The 21918-nt window shown below is 40.4% G+C and overlaps 3 protein-coding genes across 6 annotated transcripts; 2 read left to right on the top strand and 1 right to left on the bottom strand.

The window, feature by feature from the left end:
- The first annotated feature begins 305 nt into the window (after positions 1–305).
- Positions 306–13428, top strand: ube2r2 (ubiquitin-conjugating enzyme E2R 2). Of its 2 annotated transcripts, none has more exons than XM_074627376.1 (6): positions 306–947; positions 3279–3470; positions 6366–6452; positions 6596–6693; positions 7974–8108; positions 8225–13428. In XM_074627376.1, exons 2-6 carry the CDS (start codon positions 3294–3296, stop codon positions 8508–8510), a joined length of 783 nt encoding a protein of 260 aa, XP_074483477.1. In that variant the 5' UTR covers positions 306–947; positions 3279–3293; the 3' UTR covers positions 8511–13428. The 2 variants fall into 2 exon arrangements, with proteins under 2 accessions (XP_074483477.1, XP_074483557.1); XM_074627456.1 differs by having other exon boundaries at positions 307–947; positions 3282–3470.
- Positions 13429–15782: 2354 nt separating this feature from the next.
- nudt2 (nudix (nucleoside diphosphate linked moiety X)-type motif 2) lies at positions 15783–18292 on the bottom strand. 3 transcript variants are annotated; one of them, XM_074627677.1, is made up of 3 exons: positions 18142–18292; positions 16947–17074; positions 15783–16826 (listed from the first exon to the last, which is right to left on the bottom strand). In XM_074627677.1, exons 2-3 carry the CDS (start codon positions 17068–17070, stop codon positions 16501–16503), a joined length of 450 nt encoding a protein of 149 aa, XP_074483778.1. In that variant the 5' UTR covers positions 17071–17074; positions 18142–18292; the 3' UTR covers positions 15783–16500. The 3 variants fall into 3 exon arrangements, with proteins under 3 accessions (XP_074483778.1, XP_074483864.1, XP_074483691.1); XM_074627763.1 differs by having other exon boundaries at positions 18138–18251; XM_074627590.1 differs by having other exon boundaries at positions 18191–18213.
- An 825-nt stretch (positions 18293–19117) lies between these two features.
- On the top strand, positions 19118–21918 carry rfesd (Rieske (Fe-S) domain containing). Its single transcript, XM_074626853.1, has 4 exons — positions 19118–19262; positions 20127–20301; positions 21020–21054; positions 21326–21918. The coding sequence occupies exons 2-4, from the start codon at positions 20142–20144 to the stop codon at positions 21608–21610; spliced, it is 480 nt and encodes a 159-aa protein (XP_074482954.1). The 5' UTR covers positions 19118–19262; positions 20127–20141; the 3' UTR covers positions 21611–21918.

Genomic DNA, 21918 nt, shown 5'->3' with positions numbered 1-21918 from the left:
AATATCAAAAATGTAATATGTACACGTTTGTGAATGTCTTAATTGATATTTTATTGTTGTTTTTTAAAATCTTTTTTATTATTATTTATTTTAGGTATTGTAGAAATAAAAAAAAAAATTATATATATATATATAGTATATATATAACCCCATATATATATATATAAAAGTGTAGTGTGTTTGTGAATGTCTTAATTGTTATTTTGTTGTTGTTGTTTTTTAAAAAATATTTTTTTAATTATTTATTTTAGGTTCAGCATCGAGAGCGCGCACGTCACGTTCCCCCGCTACGTGCTTTACGTTTTTGCAGACACGCGCACTGATAGCCGGAAGCACCGATGGGAGGAAAATAAAAAATCGATGAAATCCAACTGTAAATTCAGCGAGTCTATACCTCTCACTTAGTCGCCTTTTTAACGCGACCGTCGGCCCGTATATTCACCAGCCTCTTCCACCACTGCTGACCACTGAGCCTCGGAGGTTTGACGGTGGAGAGAGCAGAGGAGGAGCTGGGACGGAGAAGTTGTTGCTCGGTAGGAGGTTTAGCTGACGTGTGGAGAAGTTGAGACTGCCACAGAGAGGAGGCAGATAAACAAACATAAACAAGCAGGGATCAGCTGGAGAGAACCGAACCGAGCAGCAAGCAGAGAGGAGGAGGAGAAGAGATGTCAAAGAGAAGCCAGTTTCCTCTGTCGAGCCCAAGAATGATCCACAAGGAGACCGTGACTTCTTTACATTGATACTACTAGCTCTCCATGTCAACTGTCAACACTGGCAACACAAAGAATTTCGGAAACACAACACGAGGACGAGCCATAGCTCTTTAGCAGTAACATCCACTGCTCACTGTCAAGACACAAGCCAGGCTAGCATGGACAACCAATGAGTTTACCTTCCTGTTTTCAGCCGATAACAACACACAGTACAAGTGCAAAGGAGACACAGAGGTAAACACTTTGTTATTAACTTTGCTTTTTCTCCCCCCATATAGAGGGCCCTGTTGAGCTGAACTAGTGACCTAAAGCTAGCATTGGCAGGGCCACATATCCTGTTTGTGTTTGCAGCAGGACTGTTATCTGTTCAGGTTTCTTTTGTCCTGGCATGTTCTAGAGAAAGACTACTGTCAATGCAAAACCAAGCTAACAGATTGTTGCTGCAGAAGTCAACTGTAACCATGAAAGTCTGGCAGTATAATTTTTTTTTATTCCCCACTTAACAATATATACCTTCCTATCTTCCACTGATATCTGGGGGTCAGAAGTGGCCCACCAGGCAACTGCAGCAGGACTGTGTTATCTGTTCAGGTTTCTTTTGTCCTGGCATTTTCTAGAGAAAGACTACCTGTCAATGCAAACCAAGCTAACAGATTTTGCTGCAGGGTCAACTATCAGAGTAACCATGAAATGTTAAAGGTCCCATATTATAAAAAAGTGAGATTTTCATGTTTTTTTTATTATAAAGCAGGCTTAAGTCCTATATAAATACTGTGAAAGTATCGAAACACTCAATCCACAGGGAAATACACACAGCCCCGTATTCAGAAACTCTGCATTTGAAACAAGCTGTCAGGATTTCTGCCCATTTCTGATGTCACAAATATACAATATTTAGACCCTTGACACAATTTTAAATGTAAACGTTCTAAATGTGTCCCAGTTTATTTCCTGGTTGCAGTGTATGTTAATGTCATCAGCTGACAGGAAGTACACATGGAACCAAGCTGTTGCCTAGCAACTCAATTCCGTTGCAATTTCGTTACAATTCCGTCAAAATGCGCTAAAACGGAGCGTTTCAGACGGAGGGTAAATACAGGAATATTCAGGCAGACAGTATGAGGAAAATAGAGGGTTTTTTGAACATTACAGAATGTAAACATGTTCTAGTAGAAACACAAAATACTAGTATGAACCTGAAAATGATCATGATATGGGACCTTTAAAACCAATGACAGTATCATTTTTTTTATTCCCCACTCTACAATATATACCCTCCTATCTTCCACTGATATCTGGGGGTCAGAAGTGGTGCATCAACATGGCCCACCAGGCAACTGCAGCAGGACTGTGTTATCAGTTCAGGTTTCTTTTGTCCTAGCGTGTTCTAGAGCAGGGGTGCCCAAACTTTTCCCTTGGAGGTCCAAAACTGGAACTCAATGGTGGGCCACGGGCCAAAATTAAACACCTATTGTATTGTATTATTAAGATGCAAAATTAATTGTAAATTTAATATGTTTTACATAGTTAGCCCCTTAAAACCCACCTGCTGAATACAATTGGGCTCATTTATGCAATTTATGCATTTCAAAGACTGTTTACGGACCCCAGTATGTAGAAATATTAAAATACACCATTTTTAGAATAGGCAAAAATAACACATGCATACTGCATCCAAAGAACTGCATGTTTTCCCCCAAACTGCATAGGATTATTATAAAGTGGGCATGTCTGTAAACGGGAGACTCGTGGGTACCCATAGAACCAATTTACCCATTCACTGATCTGGAGGTCAGAGGTCAAGGACCCCTTGACAAATGGACATGACAGTTTTTCCCCACCAAAATTTAGCCCAACTTTAGAGTGTTAGCCTTCTTCTTGACAAGCTAATATGACATGATATGGTACTAATGAAGTCCTTAGGTTTTGTAGTTTCATATGATGCCACTATCTTCTAACCATAAACCCGAGCCTGGTACGGCCTCCAAATGACAGTAAAGTCGGTTAGGTCTTTTAATTAAAAAAAAAATTTGCTAACCTCTGGCTGGCCAAATCAAACCTGATGGCGGGCCAACTTTGGCCCGCGGGCCCCACTTTGAACAGCCCTGTTCTAGAGAAAGACTACCTGTCAATGCAAAACCAAGCTAACAGATTGTTGCTGCAGAAGTCAACCATCAGAGTAACCATGAAATGTTAAAACATATGAAATTAAATTTTTTTTCCTTCCCATTCTACAATACACTGGCACACTTTACACTCTATTTACACTATACATCCTATATATCACTTTATAGACTGCACACATGTACATATTACATTTATTTATTGACGGACTGTACACACTATGTTCATCCATTCACTCTGTATCTTTTATATCTCTATTATTGTTTTTTTAATTTTTGTATACCTTTATTTCTCCTGTGTTTCACTCTGTTTGCTGATGTTGCTGCTTTGACACCTGAATTTCCCTCCGGGGATTAATAAAGGTTCATCTTATCTTATCTTAACTTATCTTATCTTATGTTATACCCCTCCTATCTTCTCCACTGGTATCTCGGGGGTCAGAAGTGGTGGATCAACATGGCCCACCAGGCAACCCCTAGTTCCCAGAAGGCCCTGATGATGGAGCTGAAATCTCTGCAGGAGCAGCCGGTGGAGGGCTTCCGTATCACTCTGGTGGAGGAGTCTGACCTTTACAACTGGGAAGTGGCCATCTTCGGGCCCCCGAACACCCTGTACGAGGGAGGCTACTTTAAGGTTGGGACAAAAAAAACTTTCCAACACCAAAAAAGGGCAGGAAATTCAGACTGGTCCAAACACGACACAGGGTTTAAATAACGAGACACATTCATCTATAATCAGTAGCAGAATATTATTTGTATTGTAGAGCTGAATCTGGCGATACGATACGTGTCATGATACAGGGTTTACGATTCAATATATTGCTATACTGTAAGCAAGGTGGTATATTGCGCTTTTTAAATCTAATTTTAAGAAAAACTGTCATAGTAGAAAGAACACAACACCATATGCATAACATTTCCTAAGTTTACTTTTTTATGCAATAATGGTGCCTTCAAATGAAACTCGTGAGCTCGTGTTTACAACGTGAAGTCGTGTACACAACATGCTTGGCGTTCAAGTGGTTAAGTCGTGAGAACACCAACGGCAACATTACCGTTACTGTCGGTGTCTAGAAGCCACAGAGGCTAACAATTTAGCAAGCTAGCAAGTGGGTACATAATGCAGGAAATGCAAAGGCCTAATGAAAAAGATGAGGTTGCTGGGAATACCAACATTTTCCTCAGACCTATTATAAAATTAAAAAGAAAAACAATATTCGTCTAAAATGACAATATATTCACTTATTATGTACTGAAAAATTAACTTCCATGTCCTCTGCCATTTCTGACAACGTCAACAAACACGTCACAAGTCGTGAACTCTGAGCTTTCAGAAACTTTCCACTTACAAGGTCGTGAATACCACAAGAGGGGGGCGTTCATATGGACTCTTCTCGTGAACACGGTAAACACGACCCCATTTGAAGGCACCATAAGCACAATCCCTGTAACATCCAGCATCATAGCACTACTTTTCGTGCAATCTGTCTGCCACTAATCATTGCATGTAAGATATTAATTAAGAATCAATATGGTGTTTTTGTGAATCTATACAGTATCGCAAAACATAATATCCCGATACTCAAGTGTATGGATATGTTCTTACACCCTTAATGTATACAGTGCGACTGTACTCGTGGACAAGTTTTCTTCCTAAAAGTAGGATATATAAGAGCTTGCTGCAACTATGAAAACAGCCAGGTAGTAGTGACAGTGACTCTGTTTGAACCCAAAGTGTCAGACCAAGAAGAGAAGAATTTAGTTTTGAAGCCCTTTCAGGACGCCATTTATGTCTTTAAGTTTTAGTCTTCCTCCCCTCTCCCTCCATTCTCCTTGTCAGGCCCTCCCCCCCCACTTGCTGTGTGATGGTTGTGCTTCAGATGGCTATTTTTAGCCGTGAGACCGATATAAATGGCACCTCAGCGCACAGAAAGAGTAAGAGAGAAGGGCACGACGGGACTCATCTTCCTATCTTTCATGTTACTCATTCAGGGAAACATCTAGAAAGTGCGGTGCAGCGATAGCCCGCATTCAAGTTGAGGCAATGCAGATGTAATCTTCCAGGAATGCCAAAATAGCACAGAGAGCAGCAAAAATGTGTTGCTGCCATCGTTGTTTACGTTACGCCTCACGTTTACAATGACATCTTTGTGTTAATCTACTGACAAGTCACATCAATTTTATTTATACAACCTTAAGTCACGTGCGTTACTACAGTCTGGGCAACATATCATATTACAGCCTCTATCATGAGACCCTGAGGTCAGATAGGGGAAAACTTCACACACAAAAACACAGAGGAGGGATCCCTCTTTCAGGACAGACAGATGTGCAATAGATGCCATCGCTGGAGTTTCCAATTTACCTGTAAGTCTTTAAAAGAGACGTAACATAACATAGAGTCTGCAGACAGTTTCAAACCCAGGACCTTGCTTTAAGGCTAATAGTGCCACTGTGACACCCATATAACTACATTAATAGATATAATTCTACTTATTGAGTCTAGTATATTACAGGAAGGATTGCCTTGATGGTTATACTTCGGTGCAGGTGTAATTGATGAAATATTGCTGACTAGTGTAACTATATAACTGTGTTTCTGCTGCTGAACCCCTCCTGGAAACTCGCGTGTCAACTCTCTGTGTTTTTAATTTATCGTGGCTGCACTAGTGAAGTGACTAGTTGTGAGGTAATGATAGTCCTATCTGAGTGGCAGCAGCTCAGTGAGAGCTAGGGTGGTGTTACACACACACCAAAGCCTACACGCCTTTCACCTAGATCATTGCGCAATACTATTACAGTATAGAAAGAAAACGCAGAACCAGAAGCACCAACTGTTATGTCAACCTGACGCCGAGCTCTGTTGAAATTCATTTGAAATTAAATGACTGCTTTTCACAATGGGATTGCGGGAACGGCTGAGTGTATGATAGTTTCACTGAATGAGTGAGTAATTTCACATGAATGAAAAGGCACAGGACGCTACTTTGTGGTTGAACACTTGTTGTTATTCAACTTGTAAAGCTAGACAAGAGAGAACTTATTTTTAATGCAACATTACAGTTTGACTTGGACAACGAACAGAATCCAGTTGGTCATATCACTGTTAAGATCTAGCTTAAAGCAGCTGTTCTTAACCTTTCTGGTTCCTGATTCATAAAACTAAGTTGATAACAACTTGCATCTCCTTGAGACACCTGCAAAACTGTTGCTGTTTCATGTTTCACTTCATTTTTGTTCAAGGAAGCATGAAGGAAGAGCTTTATTTGTCTCACTAGAGAAAGGTTGTCTTGCGAGGATTACAAATGTAATGTATTTTGTTTATTTGGATATATAAAGCATATTTTTTTTTCACATCCCTCATATGAATGTGCTACACCAACCTCCAAAACATCAGCTCACATCTCCCTGGGGTCTCTTCACCTTAAAGCCGAGACCCCCAGGCTCAAAGGACTTCAACTTAGCATAACGAAAGTCAAGTCTGTAAAACACATGTTGACTGTCAACCTCTGATTTTTTTCCCTCCTAGGCTCACATCAAGTTCCCGGTTGACTACCCGTACTCCCCGCCAACCTTCCGCTTCCTCACCAAGATGTGGCACCCCAACATCTACGAGGTAAACACAGTTGTTGTAGATCTTATCAAGCCAATTTAGCATTTATATAGTTTATATTAAAATGGAGCCATTTAGAGGCTACATGTGGACACCTTCATGTCTTCATGACAGATATTATATAGTGCATTTTGTTCTCTTTCCAGAACGGAGACGTGTGCATCTCCATCCTGCACCCTCCTGTCGATGACCCTCAGAGCGGCGAGCTGCCCTCTGAGAGGTGGAACCCCACTCAGAACGTCAGGTACTCTCTCTGCTTCTGTCTGCACTCTAATCCGTTCTACAACACAGACATGCTGTCTTTTTAGTACTTTTGAATACAATGTGGACTTTCATTTGAGTACAATAGACTTTATTTTTCTATGAAACTGGAGTTCTCGAATATGGGATACAAGATAAGAAAGCTGAGGGTTAGGGGCGTCCTGATGGATAGCCAAACGGTTAGAGGGACAGTGTGTGTAGGGTTTGGTGGCATCGAGTGGTGTGGTTGCAGATTGTAAACTAACTGAGTACCCCTCCGCTCACTCCTCTCTTTCCAAGAGGGTGGTAACGTGAGCCTCCGAGTGCAAAATGGCGTAACATCTTACTTTCGAAAGTCACACGGTGGCTGGCGGTACCACGGTTTTGCACTCTGCGGCTCACGTTACCGCAGTTTCACAAGCGTGTCGAAGAACTACGGTGGCCCTCAGGTAACGTAAAAACATGAAAGGCTCTCTCTAGAGCCAGAGTTTAGTTTGTCCGTTCTGGGTTACTGTAGAAACAAGGCGGACAGACACCCCCTCCATAAATAGATATGAAGGGCTCATTCTAAGCTAACGAAAGCACAACGATTCTTAGTTTCAGCTGATTATACACTAGTGAAAACATAGTTATGAATATTATATTCAGTTTATGCTAATGGATCCCCCGAAATGTTACACACGGCTTCCTTTGAAGTACATACCGCATAACTGCACCGTCCCCGGTTCGACTCTGGCTAGATACCTCAGTTGCATGTCATATGCCTCTCTCTCTCTCTTTCCCGCGTTTCCTGTCAGCCTCCATCCTGTCTGCTCTCTGATAAAGGCAAAAATGCAAAAAAGAAAGTTAAGGGTAGAGGACTTTCCATGCCCGTCTACAAAAAGAACAAAGAAAAGTAAAAGAAAAACAGGATGTGATACATGTGATACACATACAGCATAAATCAAGAGCGGTGTAAATTAACAGTTCACGTTTAGCATTCCTTTGTTCTGTTTAACATCTTAAGAACAAGACACTGCTGCAGGGTAAGAAAGGGTGAATATCTTTTAAATTGAACATGTCAGCAAGACTCGGTTTGTCGAGGACTAGAGGTGAAGTGCTGAGTCTGTATTTGAGAACTTGAGCAGATCGGGTGCAGCATGTAATTGAGCAGGTTCAGATGAAGCTTAACTAGTTTCAATAAGCCCGTTAAAGAGCTTTTCTTTCATACGACGACAGGATGTGATATATTGTCCTCATTTTCTGTCTGTGTGTGTTTGTGTGCTGTTCTGTCACGATCATCAGGACTATCCTACTTAGTGTGATCTCTCTGCTCAATGAGCCCAACACCTTCTCTCCGGCTAATGTGGATGCGTCCGTCATGTTTCGCAAATGGAGGGACAGCAAAGGCAAGGACAAGGAGTATGCGGAGATTATCAGGTAACTCACAACGTTGAGCGTCTCATCCTTGTACAGATAAAATGTGCTCAAAGAGAATCATCCAGTCAGTCCACGTTAGAAAATAACACAGACTTTGATTTCATTCCATTCCACAGGAAGCAGGTGATGTCAACAGCGGCGGAGGCCGAGCGCGACGGTGTCAAGGTGCCGACCACGTTGGCGGAGTACTGCGTCCAGACCAGGGTTCCCTCCCAGGACAGCAGTTCAGACCTCCTCTACGACGACCTCTACGACGATGACATGGAGGAGGAGGACGAGGAGGAGGACGAGAGCGAGATGGAGTCTGTCGGCGAAGCCGGGGGGATGAGCCCCACGGAGGACGGCGGGACGTCCACCAGACGTTACGACAACCAGGACGACTCTGGCAACGAAGACTCATGATGATCTGGATGAGAACTCCCCCCCCCAACCCCACCCCCACCCTTCTTCTTTTATGTGTTTCGTTACGATTTTCAGTGTGTGTGTGTGTGTGTGTGTGTGTGTGTGCGTGTTTGTTTGCACATACAGTGGGGTCAAAAGTCAACTGCCAAACACAATTCATCATTTATTAAACTAATAGAAACGATCGGTCAAATAAGAGTTAAATGCTACTACATATGTTTTCAGAAAAAGATTTGTTGGTGCAGTTTTCACTGAAAGTCAGAATTAGGTGTTTCCACCGTTTGCCTTAATTACAGCTTCTTGCACTCCGTCTGGCATCAGATGTTTTTGCAGAGTTTGAAATTATTCCAGCACTGTTTGAGAGCACCCCCCCGCCCCCTTCCCAAGTGTTTCTGATGTTACGTTATAATATTTCACTTTTTTTAAATGTTGCCGTTGAGGATGCAGAAATGGTGGCATGCCTCTGCAGAATAGAGTCAGGTCAGCGTGTGATTAATTATGTGCAAGTTACTGAATCCAGACGGGGCGAAACATCACCGTGTTTAACTCTGGTTTTTATGTCCCGTTGCGTAACTCTTTCATGCAACAAACTCCTCGCGTTCTGTACTGTAAGTTCTTAGTTGCAACCATGAATTTCTTTTTCTTCATTGTCAACAGTGAAATTTCCGTATCGTTCAATCCACAGTTTTGTCAGCTGGAGAAGGACTTTCTTGTTGGCTTTGCATAAAGACGTTTTGCTTCAAACCATAGTGCCATCTCTAGTTCTGTCTTGTCCTTGTTTTGGATGAGAATAACTCGGTTTTGTGGGAGTCTTTCCAGCCTTTTAATCAGAGTCCTTTTTGATCATGATCAGGCATTAACAACAGTAACCGTTCATTAGTTATTAAAACACCATTAACATTGTGTAGGAGCATACATGATGAGACAAACATTTTCGAATCGTCCTATCACATATACCAGTATTTTAATTACTTGCAAGCATTTCCCAAAGATAAAAAGTCACACGTGTCCGTTCTAAATAACCTCCTGCAAAGTAAACACATTAGTTTTTGATAAATGATGAAAACAAACTGTCCTTGTGGTGGTCTCTTGCACCCCGCTGTAGCTGGCCGGCTCTCCGTCTGGCTAGTCCACGTCAGATTGTCTGGTTTTGTGTTAAAAGATTGTCTCTCTCTATCCACCGTGTCTTTACTCGTTGCTGTTTTTAATGTTCTTCTTTTGGTTGGTTGACATTCTGTCCTCCCTGATTTGTCCCCCTTGTATTTTCTGTGCGGGCTCAGACAGTCTGGCTGATGGACACTTTGCTGTTTGGCTCATTTAACCAGTCGATGAGCTGGCCGGCTTGTCCATCAGCGGTGTCCCCCTTGGCAGAATATCTCACGCCCGTCTGTTCGACTGATGCAATCAACTTAAACTTGCAAAACGCAGGCTCCGCCGTGACTCCACCCTTTTTGGACGCACTTTCAGTAGTGTCCACCGCGACCGCTCCCTCATCATCCCTCAAAGCTATGTCATTTGGTTAGGGGTGGACAAGGTCGCCTCCTACACCTCTCTCTGCCTCTTAAACCTCAGGGCCTCTATAGACTTTCACTGAGAGAGAAAAAAACAAAACAGTCAATGAGAAACTTAACACACAAACTGCTCCTCACCTCCACCTCCTTTTTCTTACTTTCTGCATCACTGGGTGGTCGTAGAGGGCAGAGAGTGAACTGAAAGTCTCCAAACCCACCGCCAGCGTGTTTACACGTGACTGAGTGTTGCTGTTGGTCTTGATTGGGGTCCTTTTAAGTTTCTTCTTTGTAGGCTAGAGTCAAATTTTAAAAAATCAAAATGCACCTGTAGGGACTTTCTCCTCGAGAGAAACAATGCTCACATTATGTTGCGATAGATGTGAAAACGTTTTTGCGCCGACGTAAGCTTAAAGTGAAAATTGGACGTTGTTACTGTGCTCCACCACATCCAGAGTCTGTTCATCGACGAGGACAAAATCAACATGCAGCTTAGCTACCCATTTGCATTTGAATGAATATGACACTGATTGCTTGTTATCTGTGTGTGCGCGTGTGTGGATATTTACATTTACTATTCATCTATTGACTACAATGTCAGGGTTTTCTTGTTCCTGTCTGTGTGGAACAGGTGCAGACTTCTGTCACACCAGTGATTTTGACCTTTTGGACTTTGTCCAGTCGAGAAAACATTGTGTGTTTGCACAGTGTTCTAGTGCTGTTTCGCTGAGGCCTGAGCTGGCTGAGGATTTGACTGATTTAAAAAAAAAAAAAAAAAACTAAAAAAAAGACGCCCTCTGAGTATTAAACTTTTGGACACACTGAACAGCATAATGTGACGAATATTACTAGTGTGGCATCAAGTAAACCAACACATTTTGAGTTGTGTTTTTATGGTTGTGAATCTGTTGCCCTTTTCAACACAACAGAGCAAACCTTTGATTCAAATGGATGGATTTTATGCCAAGGAAACCAAGTACAGCCCCACAGCCGGTCACTGTAAAGACTACGGAGCGACGGCTGCATGTGGTGGATTTAAAAGCTGTCTGAATAAACTCTTTAAGAGATATACCTTTTTGGATTTTAATGTGAAGCCAAAGGAGGGAAGCATTTCCTCCTGGCCCCGTGCTTTGGAGGCTCACAGAGACTGGATTCTGTCGAGAACGGGGAGAGGAAATCCAAATCCTGAACCGGATCTTTAATGGATTTGATATCAAGGCACAACAGGAAGGGGATAAATGCCAGAGATTCTGAACTTCTCTTGATGTGGTCCCCATTTTTTTGCCCATCCCTCACCATATAGAAAAGAAAATCATAGTAAGGAAATGTACCAGTCTCAGGTGTATCTGCTAAAGGACTCGTTTCATATATTGGGAATTAAGATTGCTAAGGCTAAGATGGGAAGATCTATGCCATTTTAATACGTTAAATATCAAACTACAGCCAGACGCCGGTTAGTTTAACTTTGCACAAAGACTGGAAAGAGGGGGAAACAGTTAGCCTGGCTCTGTCTTAGCTATATAGTTTAATCTGTACAAAACTCCTCATTGTTTTACAGGGGTTACGTGTTGAACTGTTTCTTGGCGTCTTCACTGGTTGCCTGCCAAGAAATAGTCCACCACGTAACCCCCCATAAATTGGCGATTTACACTTTGTTTCTGTACAAAATCCCAACGAGATATAACGTCTTATTGAGTGAGCTTTAGAGGTGCTGGTAGGCTGACTTTGGTACCATAGGACAGACAGAGCCAAGCTAGCGGGTTCCCTCTGTTTTCAGGTTTTATGCTAAGCTAACCGGTTGCTGGCTTTAGCTTCGTATTTAAGCGAACAAGTGTATTTTTTCCCAAAATGTCAAACTATCCCTTTTAATATGAAGCTACAACCATTCACTGGTTAGCTTAGGCTCTTTCCAAAGGTAACAAAATCCACCTAGCGGCACCTTTAAAGCTCACAAATGAACATGCTGCATCTTGTTTGTTTAAAGAAGAAAAATGAAATGTAAAAAGGGACAGGTTGCGGTTTCAAACCGGAGTTGTGCTGGAAAATGTCTTGGCCAGGAGCAGTGACTTCCTGTAACCTTTGGATAGAGTCAGGCCAGTTGTTTCCAGTCTTTGTGCTAAGCTAAGCTGCTGGTATTCGCTTCACATTTAACAGACACACATGGGAGTGGTATCAATCTTCTCATCTAATTCCTTGCCAGAAAGAAAACAAGTGTATTTCCCAAAAGGTCATTGGCACAGAAACTGGAACAGTGGAAACTGCTGGCCTGGCTCTTTCCAAAGCTAACAAAATCCACGTACCAGCACCTTTAAAGCTCATTAATGAACACGCTACATCTTGTTTGTTTAAAAAAGAAATGTAAAAAGGACAGGTTGTGGTTTCACTGGGAAATGTCTTGGCCAGGAGCAGTGACTTCCTGTAACATTTGGATGGAGCCAGGCTAGTTGTTTCCCTTTGTTTCCAGTCTTTGTGCTAAGCTCAGCTAACTGGCATTAGCTTCACATTTAACAGACACAACATGAGTGGTATCAATCTTCTCATTTAACTCTAGGCAAGAAAGCAATTAAGTGTATTTCCCAAAAAGCAAACAGTTGCTTTAACTTTAATTGCCTCCCATCATAAATTTAGAAATCAGAATGATTGTTTTTGTTATAGAGTAAAGTCTAGGCGTAGCGTTGCCCTTATGATAGCAATGATCAGTTTAGAGCTCTTCAATCTTTCAATCCTTCTCTTTTTTTTTTTACTCAAATGTATGCCTTGTTTTTATAATGAGGGCAGGTGGAGAAAAGCTCAGGAGGCCTTTTGAGTGAAGAGAGCAACCCAACAATTCTTATCTCCGAGGGATGACGATGATTCCCAAAGTGTACCTAAGAAACGACACACTAAAACGGGCCGCAGTCGAAGATGTTCAGATGTTATTCCATACACACTGTTACATACAAAAGGCCTGAATGAAATCATTTAGTTCATTTAATCTGGGTGTGTGAGCATGTGTGTGCACAAGTGTGTATTTTTTTTTTAAGTGTGGTCACACACACTCGACGGACTGACCTGCGTGTGTCCACAATGCGTCCACACCTGTTGATGTTAATGCTGTCCTCCTTGTTGGGTTTTTTTTTTTCTTTTGATTTTATGTCATTTTTTTCTCCTCATCATTTTGTGTTTTTTTCTGAGGATGCAAATGTCACTCATAAAGTTTCTATTGTAAAAAAAAAAAAAATACATTGTTGGGTTTGTTTGCAATATAGCTTTTGATATGTGTTGCTAAGCCCACATGTCATGGAAAACAGACAACGCAGCAAGTTTGGAGTAGAATTAGGAGTGATATGCAAATGGAGGCATGCAGTTATTGTGGTTAAGTTGGAAAAATCATTGAAAATAAAACAGTATGTCATTGAAGCCTGTTGAAAGGTTTTCACCTTATTTTGCTATTGACCACTGGTCACATGCTACATATATTATGAATGTGTTATAGTACATCCAACATACCAATAGTGGTATCAAGTAGGGCTGTGTATTGGCGAGAATCTAGCAATACGCATCATGATACAGGGGTGACGATTCAATATATTGTGATATATGACGATAGTGTAAGCAAGGCGATATATTGTGATTTTTTAAAAATCGAATTTTAGGAAAACTGTCATAATATAAAGAACACGCCGCATTCAGAACAGTGGGATCTGAGTCACCGTATGCCACAAATCTTTGCATGTAAACTATTAATTAAAAATCAATAGTGTTTCTGAGAATTGATACAGTATCACAAAACATAATATTGCAATACTCAAGTGTATCGGTATTTTCTTACACCCCTAATGGTATCTAGTCATGCATATAGTTTTGGTATAATTTGTCCAGATGTTGAGATAATCTGAGATTTCTGCCTTCACTCTAATAAAATTGATTTGAATGGGAATTTGTTTCTCTGCACACAGCATTGGAAGAAAATGACATTTAAAAAAAATCCTACAGCAACACATAGCAACACATCCAAAAATATATATTTGTTTTTCTACTGAAGAAATGTTTCCTATGAAACCTGTCGACAGTGGGACATTGTTCTTGGGAAATCACGTTGTTGTTGAATGAATTTATTTTAATGTTTCAATGCTTTGAGCACCACAAACACGATTCACCTCTATTGTACTGATGACATCTTAAAAACCTCAAATCCTGGACAAATTATATCAAACTACCGACATCGCTAAATACTACAAATTGTATGTTGTTTAATACTTCTACTAAACTGGCCCTTAAAGCTCCTTGATTGCCAAACTTCTGCAACATTATGGTCCATAATTGCACCCTAATTCAAATTCATTAAGTCACTGAATGCATAGGGATGATTTTGAGATATTCCATAACTTATAATACGATGACACATAAACTACCAAGATGCAGAGCTAATGTTTAATCATGAAGACAATTCAGAACAATTAGCTGTCTGTTATCACTGGGAGAGGAGCTTTTCTGGCCGACCAGGCATGAAATGAATTACTGGTTTAACGATGCCTTGATGGGTTTTCAAGCCATATTTCAGCTTTTGCTCAATGCAACGGTGTTACTTTATACAGTTTATCGTATACTGTGTAATATGCCTCATGAAACTAGAAAGACACAGGTTACTTTGGGGCACTTTCACTGACCTCCTCCAACCCACTGCCATTTCCCGTGTCCTTAAAATACCCAGAAGAAACGTGGGAGTTAATTTAAGTGAGCGCTTCCACTCAGCTGCTTTATGAGTTGCGAGAACACAATTGTTTCTTTAATTACTCTTATTTCATCCCTTCAGCAGAGGCTGTTAATCCTGCAGCATGGCACTGAGAGCAGAATGTTCCTGTATTACAATGTGACCAGGGTCAAGTTTGAAGTTAATTTCACCATTTGCTTGAGAGAGAACTGCTTTGGATAAAATGTGTGTGTGCTACTAAGTGCTGATCAGGGTTATACTCGATTGATGAACGTTTCACAACCCTGTTAGATTGTTGAACAATATGAGAAGGAGCTGATTGGATTAAAAAACACAATAAATATGATTTCTCCCACTGACTGCATAAAACTACTGCTCAATCATCTCAAAATGAGGACCGAGTGCCAATGGTGACTGGTTTCAATGACATTGTTGTTTGTCTTGAATCATTTTACTGAGGAATAGCTTAACTAGTCCTTCATCAGTCAAGGACAGACACCACAGAGTGTCCACAATCTAAAAAAGGTTTCATTAGTGTACTAAGGGCTATATAATATATAGTTTAGTATATCATCTCTGAGAAATAGGGTTTAACTCATGTTCATCATTTGACATTTATGATAATGTGCGCACATTCACCCAGAATCATTGCATAATAATAGTCTCTCTTAAACGTTATGACCATTGTTTCTAATGTAATAAAATGATTCCTATTACCCGCTTTTCATTTCTGGACAGGAACTCATTTGGAAAAAGTAGTAAGTGTATCTCACTTTTATTTGAATGCTGAGAGCTGGAGAAAAAAAAGCCTGAAGGCTTTTACTGAGCTCATTGGTCATCTAAGTTGTATTTCTACAGCCTGCAGTATTTTGCAGTTTGTGGTGGAAAATGTAGAAAACCTGATTTCTTGTGTTTGTCTCCACCTTGTGGCAGCTTCTACTGCTTACAGTTTATTTTTATCCAGTTATGTTTTTGCTTGAGCAAATTGCTTGTGTTGGATACTGTTTATTTTATGAGTTATTGTTAGCTCTCTTTTGATATAGTCTTCCCATTTTGATGATTTTAGAAAAATCCAGGTACACAAAACCTGTTATATTTATTTTGAATACATTTAATTACAACTACAGACAGTTAAAAACAGGGACTGATAAGATTTTTTCTCCACTGTTTTAGTTGATTCACATTTAAGACATGTATGTATTTAATCTCATTACATATGACTTCAAAAGAGACATCATTTCCTCGCTGCTCCCCTTTGTTTTGACAGATCAATTTACTCAGCCCCACATTATACAGTACAGTATTACATGCCAGCTGCAGCTTTCCCTTCTTTAATCATCCCATCTGCACCACACAGACTGTATATAAAGATGGACGACATGACAACTCCCCAAAAGTGAAGCAAAAATATCTGGGTCGCCCCCTGGTGGCTGGCTGCAGTAACGGTCATAAAGCCCGCCTCCTCCATGTTAGCGGATGGGACAAGGGTCAAACTAAAAAGTCAAAGTACATGTCAAATACATTTTTCCCAAAGATGATTTCTGTCATTTTAGATAGTTCTTATCATGCTGATGAATGTTCAAGTGTTCATTTCTGATAAGTTTGGTTTTAATTAGAACCTCGATACCGTGGCTCCAGTAGACTCTGCCTCCAGATTACGTCAGAATCTCAAGATGGCAGTTCCCGTATCCGGGATATTTTGGCTTCACTTTTGTCCAGTGGGAGGAAGTGGAGACGCGTCGTCCATCTATATAATACAGTCTATGGTCTGCACAGTCTACCTTCTGGTTCATCGCTGTTTGTCCTGCCGAGCCTCCAGGTGTCGCTGCGCTGCTCTTAGCGTGTCCTGCAGGTCTTTGTACTGAGCCAGAGCGCAGGCGTCCTCTAGCCGGGTCCAGCGGTAGTCCTGGTGCTCGTCAGACAAAGTCACCGCTGTTGCTGGGTCTCTCAACTCGGCCAGCCAGTACAGCACCTCTTTGGGTTTGCCTCGCACCTCGTAACGCAGCTCCTGCACAAAGTCGTCAATCACCTTCAGCTGCTCCGCCCCCAGCCCCGCCTCCTCCTTGGTCTCTCTCAGAGCGGTGGTGAGGTCGTCCTCGCCTGGATCCACATGACCTGATGGTGAACAGGTTAGACGTAACTGGCACAAAGAACATTTAAAGCTATACGAGTGGAATTTAGCTCTTTAGTGTCTATTATCAACGACATTATAAATGTTTTTGAACTTGTAAACACCTTTGGGTGGGGTCCAGTGGTGCGTCCCATAAGAAGTCTGCAAGAGGAGGTACTCGATGTTGTCCGGTGGAGGGATGCAACCGGATAGACGAAACACGATGAAGCCACAAGCACGCAGCGCCATTTTCCTGTTCAACAAATTCACACACAAGCACATTTTGCATTATGTTGTGTTACAAAATTCTACTATAGAAAACAACAAAGCTGCAGCGTGTACGGTCGAGCCACCTGTCCAGTAGAGCTACGGTCAGTGTTTAATGAAGAAATTAAGAATCACCACTCTCAAAGGGAGTGCAAAGCGTGACCCTTTGCACTTTGGAGGAGGAAACTGGTATATTATCCTGAATAATATTACATGAAAAGGTACTTGGAAGTATAATGAAAAACTTTTAAAAGTTATTACTTTTTCACCAAGTTGTTTCTACATGATTGTGAGATGTACAAAACTGTTCCACATGTTGTTTTGCAAGTAAAAGAAAAGTGTCTTTGACAGGTTAAGTCTACTGTATATGCAGGTGGGACATATATGACCTGCATGTGGCAGCAAATATTACGCCTTAACAAATGTTCAGTACAGTATATGTGTTTAAGAGTAGATATATGTCATATATGAACATCTAGCCTCATTCAATGCCAAACACAAACCAATTATCCACATCACACACACACATTCTTCAACCTGCTTTTATCCCCTTGTGTTGTTTTTGTTTTGTTTTGTTCTGTTTTTGTACTTTGTTATTTGTCTTTCTCTATCTAATATATTTTGGTCTTTTTTATATATGTCCCTGCACATGTCTTCACTTGTTTTGTAATCACTTTATAACACAATAAAACAAAAAACAAAAAAAGAATTAGTGGAAAATGAAATGACTTCTACACAGCTATGACAGGTATTAGCTAGAACACTTGTGCAACTTGTGCTGCAGCTTCAGTGACAGATTTCACAGGTTTACAGACCAACATGCAACATACAACATGCAACATACAACATGCAACATGCTGCAACAGATACAGAGCAGAGACATCTGTTAGCTTTTCTAGCATGTTAGCTCAGATCAGATGTCAAACATTAGAGAGAGTTGCTCGGTTTGTTATTATAAAGTTACTTTCTGTTCTCACTTTGCAGAACACCCTGGCTTCATTAACAGACAGTAGTTATTTACTTAACCTTATAAAACGTCATTAACTCACTTACAGGTTTATTCACTGTGACAGGATGTGATTGGGTTTAGTTTGTTTCTCACCGGACTGAGAACACTGCGGAGCTCAGCGGTGCTCTAAGAAATGAGTCCGGTGTTCTTCCTTCGAAGACGGACATAAACAGTTCCGCTTTGTGAAAACTGCCTTGACAGTAACTCGTAGCCACACAGTGGTGAGAGAGGTATTCAGATTACTTATATGAATAAGTAAAAGTACTCCTTATTCAGATATACTATAATAGTGTAATGGTATATGATATAATATATTATAACATTATATTATATAGGTGTTATGTTATTCATTTTATTATATTATTATTATAATATTATTTATTATTATGTTATATTGAATTTCCCCTCGGGGTTAATAAAGTGCCTTTCTTCTTTCTTCTTCTTCTCCTTCTTTTTCTTATTATACTGTATTATTATTGATTATTTTTTTAATTGAAATGACTTTGTATACTGTTGGGTATGTATCTAATTCATATGTATATTTTGTATTATTATATAAATTAATTGTATATTTAGCATTTAAAAAGTAACCATAGCTGCACTTGCACTGCTACTAAATGCAGTAGATATATATATTAATAATTACAATTCCCTCAGAAATGTAGTGGCGTAGAAGTATAAAGTTAAGTACTGCAAAATCATACTTTACTTGAGTATTGTAGTAACTAAATGTACTTAGTTACTTTCCACTACTGCAACTACTACTACTACTACACTACTACAACTGCAGATGACGATGATGATAGGATGATTTAGGGACACAAAACTGGTGAACTGATAAGACTGAAATGCCCTATAATAAATAATAACATTTTTTGTTTTTAAATATTTTTATTTAAATAGATATTCATCCGGTTCAAAATCTCTCACAATGACAGATTAAACAACTGATTTTATGATAAACGTACATATTTATTTACAATCGTATAGCTGTTGTGCCTGTGGGAGACAGATAAGAAATGTACCCAGTGTAGATAGGGCCAACTGAAAACAGCTTGTGTCAGAAGATAATAGAGATGGGGCCTCCTTCCCACGCAAGCCGAGCTGTCAGCAGTACAGTTGTTCATCTTGTTCAACGCCGGAGACGCCGCTGCTGAGTTTCAAGGTAAAAGGCAAAATACTCAACCAAAATAACAGTTTTGTTATTTTTCAAGAAAAAAAATATATAGAGAGAAAGAGGGAGAGAGTCAGACAGATGGGATGCATAAACATCATGTAACTTTGACGGATTTGTACAAATCTATCCTACAGTCCCCTTAGGGCTCACTTAAAGAAAATGTTTCGTATTCCTGACAGAAACAATTATTTTGCTTTTCTGTTGCTCGTTTTTATAGTAGATGTAGCTGTCTGTGGTTTAGCCAGATGCCTCAGGACATGTGACTGTTGCTGCCACTACTACTGTGCTTACTCAGCCTGCACTGAAGTGCTCATTATTCCACTCTGCTATACAGGAATCACACTTGGGGTCAGGATCCCCTGCATCCAGATATTTTTACTGACTGTCACAGAGATTACACATCATGGATTTAGGACTGTGGTCTCTAGATGACCAATGCTTGTTGTACAATGATGACATTCATGGAGGTCATACACTGTAATCATCAGGCACTTGATTGGTCTGCTATTTTGTATTTAGGGAACCACTAGTAATGATGAGACAGATATTAGGGATTAGTATTGCATGTCTGTGTTAAGAGGAGATGTCCTTACTTGGATTCTTCCAGCTGAATGTTCTGGAGGTGTTGTGGACTTAATTTAAACTGACAACTGTGACGACAAAACCCAAAAGCCACACTTTTCATGTGTGGTTAAGTTGAAGTTCTCACCCAGAAATACAGCATTACAGTTACCGTGTTGCAAAGATGGCATTGATTGCAGGATAGTTGACACCCAATATTGTGATTTGGTAAAGAAAAATAAAATGTGATGAATACTAAATTGGGATATTTCCTGTTGGCCCTCTGGGCAGCTATTTCACAGAGTCATGGGGGAGGAGAAGAAGCCGCCCACAGGAGGGCCTCATTTTGTGGGGAAGAAGGACGAACTGATTGAAGCAAAGCGCTCTTTCAGAACAATAGAGGGTCGAGATGTACTGATCGTCCACCACCAGAGCGTCTTCTACGCCATGGACTCTTACTGCTATCGTGAGTTCAGCTCTTCTTGTGCTTCACTCAAAACAGTTGCTACTTATGAGAGAAGGGGAAGTGTGACACATGTCATGTTTCACATCAAATCTGATTCAGAATCAGAAATACTTTATTGATCCCAGGGGGAAATTGGGTCGTTTCAGTTGCTCTTATATAAAGAAATGAAAGAAAATAGAAATAAAGGAGTATGTAACATTTAAATGATGTACATAATGCTACAATATATAACACAATATATGTAGAGAAATATAAGTGAATAATAAGAAATGAGAATATAAGAAATATTTACAAATATTTGCATTAAGATTTACAATATACAATATATAACCACAGTTCAAATAAGTGCAAAAAAAAAAAAATATTAAAGTAAAAGTGAAAGTAAAAGTATATTATTGGCCGTTAGACTTCATCCAACAAGATGTATTCTCGTCTGGATCAAAAGTGTTATTGACAAATGAATCAATTGAAAAATAAGTTGCTGCTGATAGACGAGCAGCAACCAATAAGCCCCAGATAAGCTGGAGGAAAAAGGAACGATGGATTGATGATAGACATCCTGTCATGGGACGTTTAACACTGAGCTGCTTTACTTTGTCATCGATAGAACATTTTAGCACATATCACCTCTAAAGTGCATCCTGTCAGCAAAAGGTTAGTGTGCTGTAAACTGTTTGCTTACTCTGCAATACACTGATCCTCCTCCCTCTCACAACAGATGCTGGGGGAATACTGCAGAATGGAGACATTGAGGTGAGGTTTGCATTTGATTTAAGAGATTAGTGGTTGTTTTTGTGTGGCCCAGAGGAAAGAAAAACAAAAGGCCATTTAAGTTGAAGTAGAGGACTCATTCATGCTTTTTGCAAGCTAATCCACCTGCATTAACATCCCAACACTGCTGGGCTGAGGACTGCTGTAATTAAGATACCTGCATAACATTAATTTAATGTTATGCTAATGTTGAAGTGGCCTAAATGACCTACATGAGGTTGTTTATCCGCTTTCTTTCAACACACTCTTACAGGAAATTGCCGGCAAGCTGTGCATAATTTGTCCAAACCACAAGTACAAGATCTGTCTTGCCAACGGGGAGGGCATATACAAGGCCATGGACCCCACGGAAGCAGAGCGTAAGTTCAGATGGTACTCCAAGGGTGCCAAGCAGCGGACGCACACGGTCACCGAGGCCAACGGGGATGTCTATGTCAAGCTCTCTGAGGACGAGAGCTGGTTGGAGTCCGACTTCTTCCAGGGAGAGCAGGGCAAGGTGGAGAGGGCCAAAGCTGCGGCAGCTGAGAAGAAAACATAGTAGTGTAACAGATGGCTGAGGATCTGTCTCCACTTGTCTCCTCTCATCTCCTCTAAACGATAACTCTATAGAGAGGATGTCAGACATTTAATGACACACACTTCGTAACCAGTAGGGCTCGCATGGTCTTAAATATGGGTCTTGTTTAAAATGAGTTTGGGAGTGTTTAGAATTTTAAATTGCTTCATTTGTGGCTTGCTACTTTTTTACATTAAATGTTTTACTAAAAAATTAGGTCACATATTGCTATATTAAGTGGACATCACAAAACAATCATGTAGTTCACTAAATAAACTTTTTCTATGGGT

This window comes from Sebastes fasciatus, chromosome 1 (assembly GCF_043250625.1).
Source record: "Sebastes fasciatus isolate fSebFas1 chromosome 1, fSebFas1.pri, whole genome shotgun sequence".
Lineage (NCBI taxonomy): Eukaryota > Metazoa > Chordata > Actinopteri > Perciformes > Sebastidae > Sebastes > Sebastes fasciatus.
This window is presented reverse-complemented; position numbering and strand designations above follow the sequence as displayed.